Raw genomic sequence first — 6914 nt, forward strand, 5'->3', positions numbered from 1 at the left:
CTGCGTGGGCCACAGGGACATGCTGGCCGCCACTTCCTGCAGCTCCCATTGGCCGGGAACGGTGAACTGTGGCCACTGGGAGCTGCAGGCGGCCGTGCCTGCAGACAGTCAATGTAAACAAACTGTCTCACTACCCACCAGCAGATTACCCTGATGGGCTGTGTGCGGCCCACAGGTTGCCACCACTGAAATAGGGTGTTGCACTTTGACTGGCTTTTAGTGATGTTGCCCAGATGTCTTGGCTATGTTTAGTAGTATACATGTCAAAATTACGAAAAAACCCACCCTTAAATCATAGTTCTTACTAATGCTAAACTGGCGTTCAGAAATACATAATGGGAAGAATTAGATTGATACAAAATGCAAGAAAAGCCCAATATTATCCCAGATTTCTGGCATTACTGAATTTCTTCAGTAGGCCATCCACTAATACTACAGAACAAACATCCAGCCTTCCAATTTTTATTTATTAATGGGGAATGCAATCTATTGTTTTAAAACCACCCTTGATTTCATAATGTTATGGCATTTAATCACTTGTGTCCATTAATTCTGATTAAGACATCAGAAGATATGCTAGATTCCACTGCAAAAGGATGAGAACGTTGGTGACAACACAGGTACGTCTCTAATTCCATGGGTTTAGTCTTTTTTAATAGATTAGAAAAGGCACTGGTCATTCTCATGGATGTACTAACAATAAGTTAGCACTTTTCAAAATGCTATACTTTCTTACTCCTTTGTAATTATTTGTTGATGATCTGTTTTGTTTCAGTTGGTTGATTTTGAAGCCATGACAGCACCTGGTTCTGAGGCCTTTAGCAAAATAGCCAGAAGCTGGATGAATCTCCAAAGGTAAATGTCTTGTCAAAGAAAAAAAATTCAAAATTCTTATATGCAGACTTAAACAAAATGTATACGTGTATGTAAAACAAATATGACCTGTGATAGTCCTTAGTAAACCATAAATGTTAAGATGATCATGCTTCCTCTGAGCCAGTTTATTGTACTACAGCCTGTCATGATAAAATTCATTCTAGTGCACAGGGCATGCACAAGGCCATATGTACCCATGAAAATCCACTTAATGCCTATGCTAAAGGTTAATGTGGTGCATATAGCCTTGCATAGACCCTCTGTACTGCGGTGAATTTCACCGTTGGTTATCAGCAGGATATTAGAATTGTTAAATTGTTTAAACTGTAACTTAATACAGATTTTTTTAAAAAATTGCCACCAGCTAAATACCATATAGCACTTGTCAACCTGCTAACTTTCACAAGAACTATATTCTATTTAAATGAAGGAAAGCATAAACATTCAGGTACATTAATTTGAATCTGAGACTGATTGCACTTTCAGATAATAAATGTACTTGTGAGTCAAACAATTTCAGTTTCCTTATATAAACAACACTATATAAAGGAAAGGAATACATTAAATGTACTGCATTGATGCAACATTGAAGCAGACCATATTTTGTTGTATTTTTTTAATTGAAACCACACAAACTTTGACTTTATCGTCTTGTATACATATTATGGTATTAAAATTAATACTCATGTGCAAACTGTAAATGTTCATTTTGCAATTTTTAATCTCTCACACATTTCATTAATGTATTATTAAAGTATTAAAACAAGTGTTGACACCACCTTCACTATGAAGAGTAATGCAATGGTATATCAGTTTGGAGTGGTTATTTTACAAAATGAATAATGGTTGTTAGAGAAGTAAATCATAGTTCATCCTAATTATTGCAATCCCAGAAGGCTCCTTTATATTGTGATTAGCTCATTCTCCATGCTGAGGCTACTTGCTGAGGTGTGAGTCATGGTGAGCAAAAGATCTGAGCAGCAAACTCCTGACCAAGATTGGGCCCTAAATCAGTACAGACTGAAACTTTGTCCTTGAAGTAAATTTTTAAACTCTATTGCAGTTTAATTTTGTTCTCTTTTTCAGTATTTCTCCTTCTTACAAGAGTCTTCCATCAGTATCAGAGAGTTTTCCAACGTTAAGAACAATGATTGAGGTGCTAAATGCAGATTCTTCTCGTTGTCTTAAAAGAACTATAGTTGCTGTGTAATTTATACAAATAAAGGGCCAAGACCTCTTGTTTTGTAAATTATTTTTGAAAAGGAAAAATTATGAATAAACTGGGTCCTTTGTTACTTTTGATACAATTTTTGATAAATGTAATGCTTGAACCATTTTCTTTACCTTAGGGGCTCTAAACAAACAGGAAAATCTTTGTTTGATTGAAAATATATGATGAATGTTTCCATGCCACTGCTTTCCAAATAGAAAATTTATTTCAGTGACCAAACCTAAGGGTGATATAATATAATTGAATGGGAACTATTTCGAACCTGCTGCAGATATGGATTTTGTTCTTAAAGAATGTTTTCCTTAATGCACTTTGAAAATCCCATATCTGCTCCGTCTTTCAGTTATATGTCTTCAGGTTCTTCAAAACAAAAAATTTAACTGTGAAAACTTTATGAACCATACCTATGTGTATAATGCATAAATACACACGTTACATAATGTTGTCTTCTGAAGAAGTGTTTCAAATACCTGTTTGACAAATAATGTCAGGAACACTTGTAAAGAAATTGGTTTCAGGAAAACAAACTTTGGAAATAAAAATAAACAAATGATATGCTTAAAATGAGCCTTTTCTGGTGAGCAAATGACAGACTTATACTGGTGGGCGTTGTTACTTGCAAGCGAGGCTGGCATGCTGCTGTTGGGTTTCTTGATGGGGAGGGCACCAATAGATTGTGAATGTACTGGGAGAGCCACCTGGAATGGTACTGAGGCTGGTTTGTCAGATGGTGGTAGGGAGGGACAGCATCCTGGGGAAACTCAGAGCTAGTTGGTAGCCCATCAGGCTGGCCTGGCTCAACTCAGGCAGTGAGGGTGACACCACAAACTGTATTCTATTGAAAGAGGTGGATTTTCTTTCAGGCAGCAACAAAAGTGACCACCACCATTTGTAGGGAGTCCCAGTAAATTCTTCAGAATCAGGGGGACCGATGTAGCCTATGCAGATTCTGTCTCCTGAGTGATCTTGGCAGCTTTTGTGAAGTAGGTCGTTTCAGCCACAAAATCTCCAGTAGACTAGGGTGGGTTAGATGTTTTTTTCCCTCAATGTGTCCATTTTCTCAATTACTTAATCTGACTAGTTTTTTGGTCTTTAATGTTCTCCTGCACCTCAAAAACAGTAAACAAAAAAACCCCACTTCTGTTTCTAGGATCATGACTTTCAGAAGTCTTTTTTTTACAATATCACTCTACAAAATTCACTCTTTGTTGTCACAAGCACTTTGTGAGCACAGTATTCCCTCTGCTAGTCTTCGTTAACTATGTCCTTTGTTTTATGTACTCTGACTTTTCCAGAGCTCAAGGTTACGTGGGCCACTGCAAGGCTGTCCCCTAATCAGAGCAAGTGTGAGAAATATCTGAGGGAGCAACTTCTTTGCAAGGGATGTAAAAATGATATACCTGCAACCGTTTGGAGCTTGAATGTGACAGGTGCAGAAAGATCATTTAGCAGCAGGGGGCAGGCAATCCCTAACACCCTGATTAGCAGACACTGCCCAGAAGAAAATAGATACACGTCTTTATGTAACCCTTCCTCCTCCAGGCAGTGGGTGTTGCAGCTCCCTGATGAACTCTAGCTACTCAGGATACACCCAGCTTCCCCTCTCTAACACCCTACTGCCACAGGAGGTGGCTTTTTGAATTTTTGAGGATGTACATGAGGAATAAATAATGTCCCCCTAAAGAAAGTGGCAAAGAACCAAGAATGCCCATGTCTATGTGACTGAAAGGAGGGGCCTCTGAGAATGTAATTTGTGGTGCAGTGGAGTTAGGATAGGAAGGAGAGTTTAAACATTGCACCCCCGAAGAGGAGTTAAGTATTAAAAAACAATACTGTGCTTTCACCAGTAGACTATATTACAGAGTGACTGCCATCACTCCATACTTAAAGTTGCATTTCAGTTTCCATTCTAAGCTCAGTGTTCCCCTGTCCCTAAAATCCAGTCACACTGGTTTCAAATCAGTAAGTTAGATCTGGGGCTGTGACGAAATCTTTCAACAAAGTTTGAAGTTACCTGAACAGGAGGGTTCCTAATTTGACATCCTAAAGATAGTGTACAAAAGGTTTAGTTTTCTAAAAAAGTCACTATAGCAAAGAACAGAAAACGAGAGAAATCAAAACTTAGTTTATGGGGGTCCCTCAGCAGATCTAGAGTAGAGGTTCTCAATCAGGGGTATGTGTACTCCTGGGGGTACCAGACGTCTTCCAGGGGGGTATTCAACTCATCTAGATCAGTGTTTCTCAACCTCGGGGGGGGTCACAGGATGGGTTTAGGGGGCTCGCAAGTATAGGGCCAGCATTAGGGGTGGCAAGCATGGCAATTGCCCAGGACCCCGCACCACAAGGGGCCCTATGAAGCTATGTTACATGCTTCAGCTCTGGGCGGTGGGGCTTGGGCTTCAGACAATGCTCACAAGTGAAAAATGGCCTCAAGTATCACACTGAAATGTAAGTACATAAATGTATGTAATTTATATTCCAATTGATTTATAATTATATGATAAAAATAAGAAAGTCAGCAATTTTTCAGTAATAGTGTGCTGTGACACTTACTTGTATTTTTATGTCTGATTTTATAAGCAAGTAGTGTTTAAGTGAGGTGAAACTTGGGGTACACAAGACAAATCAGATTTCTGAATGGATACAGTAGTCTGGAAAGATTGATAACCACTGATATAGAGACTACACTAAAATTTTTGTGGATTTACAACCCCATTTCAGTTGTTAACTAGGATCATTGGCTCAAGCCACCTTAAAAAAGGACATCACTTGATAACTGGAGACCTAAACTTTCACTTGTATGAAAAGCATCTCTTGCCCATTTCTTTGGGGGGAGAGAGACTTCAATGTAACCTCAAAAAATGGATGTGGTTGGGGCCCCTGTTCGCTTTGACCATTATAGTTCATAGTGCACACCAAAGCTACATGAGAAGGGTAGTGAAAACATCCATCTCCTTCCACTTATTTCTTACTCCTCCCATACATCACTGAAACAAATCATACTTGGTTCCACATTAGCTACCCCCCTGTGTAATGCAAGTGCTGTTCAAATATTTTTTTCCATTGTGCATTTGTAACTCCTATTTAATGATAATGGAGCTGCAAGTGCAGCAAGAGTGGTCCTTTGGAGAGAAGAGCTTATTTAAGTTAGGATTAGATTTTAAAGCTGTTTGAATCTTGGTACATTATTGGTGTACATGCACTCACCAGACAACATGTTTAATATCTGTTGGGTGACTAGGTCCAGACAGTGCTTGAAGACCTCGTATGCAAGCAGACCCAGGGCTGCAAGAATAGTCAGTCATGTCTGACTGGAAAGTTCTGTGACTTCGCCCAGCCAAGAGTTACACCAGTAACAGTGGTTCAGCAGGCAGTATACTGATTATTCCTTTCACCTCCCTTCCCCAATTATTTTTGTTTTTCCTCCTGCGATGCTGCAGAAATGGACAGACCTTGCCCAAAGGTCAGAAAAGCAGACAGTTATGAGCAGGGGTTGGGGTACAGGAAGTTTTCCTTAGAGCCATGCTCTCTACCCACTCCTGCGTATGTGCAACAGGAACATTTCTGAGTTGGATATTGAAAGAGCAGAGTTCACTTGAGGGAGCTTATTTCTATAAAACAATTTTTGGGACCAATAAATGTGACTTTAGAGTACTGAACTTTAGCACCCTAAACTCTAGAATCCCCCAGGAAGTCTAGAATAATGGAAAAATATCTCATGGAAATTTGGTGTATGGTATATTTACTAGGGAATATTTGTCTAACTCACAAAATTGTCACAGCATTTGGGATGATTGGCATTACTTGCTCAAGAGAGGGAAGCATGTGACGGAACAGCAGCAGAAGTTAAAAGTGCAGACCCTAGGTCCATTGGCCAAGCTTGTATTATGGGAAAAATTGCACACAGCCTTCCTCCACTGTCTGGCTCTAACTAGTGCTAATGATCATTCTCTTCAAAGTCTTAGGATCAAAAGGGAGTACGTTTAAAAGCCTAAAATAAGTGTGGTGTTCCCCATAAGAGAAATGAGAGATGGGAACTGTTACAGTAATTTGCAGCCAAATTGTGATCTTGGAGTCTTATCTTGTTCACCCTCCTGCTTGGACATCTTCCTATAAATAAGTACTACCCATTTCTATTGTACCTTCTATCTAAGGATCTCAGACTTTTTACAAACAATAATAAATAGAATATCTCTGTGATAAAAGTAATTGTCTTTAGCCTGGTGGAAAAATGGAGGTAAAGCAGCTTTGCAGTTGTCAGGAATAGAACCCAGATCTCAGGACGGGCTTTATAATAGCCATAAGACATCTTTCCTTCCAGATTTTAAGTTTTCCTATGATTGTATCATTTAGGCAGAAGGGGGAAACATACTAGGGTGGGCTGGCTGGCTAGGAAGATACCTTTGTGCTTTCTCTTATACTGTCCCTCATGCCTAGGAGGAACTCCCCATAAAACGTCTGCAAAGCGACGTCCATATCCTTCAAATCCCTCTTTAAAACACTTCTCTGTTGTGATGCCTACAAAAAGCTTGACAACTTCGTTACTGGTGGGCTGACCAATACTGTCTTAACATTTCCTTATATTCACATGGCTGTCTTTGTGTCCATCAGTTGTCTCTTGTCTGATACTTAGTCCCTGCCCCCCAAAGTGCTTACAGTCTGTCTTTTTATTCTGTGTTTGTACAGTGCCTACCATAATGGGATCCTGGTCCTTAGTAAGGGCTACTAGGTGCTATGATGATAATAAAGTCAAAGGAAAAAGTTTTTTGAGGTGGGAGGGGGCAGGAACATTTCCCTGGCCTCCTCC

At 39.6% G+C, this 6914-nt stretch overlaps 1 protein-coding gene across 2 annotated transcripts in view; it reads left to right on the plus strand.

Annotated features, from left to right (window-relative positions):
- TTC13 (tetratricopeptide repeat domain 13) overlaps positions 1-2652 on the plus strand; it is a 97425-nt gene extending 94773 nt beyond the window's left edge. For both annotated transcript variants that reach the window (XM_084622887.1, XM_084622888.1), the window contains exons 22-23: positions 776-855; positions 1963-2652. In XM_084622887.1, coding sequence (XP_084479013.1) covers positions 776-855; positions 1963-2086 — 204 coding nt within the window. In that variant the 3' untranslated portion in view covers positions 2087-2652. The remainder of the gene's footprint in view (positions 1-775; positions 856-1962) is intronic.
- Positions 2653-6914: the final 4262 nt, after the last annotated feature.

Source organism: Lepidochelys olivacea (assembly GCF_965140295.1).
Source record: "Lepidochelys olivacea isolate rLepOli2 genome assembly, chromosome: 3".
Lineage (NCBI taxonomy): Eukaryota > Metazoa > Chordata > Testudines > Cheloniidae > Lepidochelys > Lepidochelys olivacea.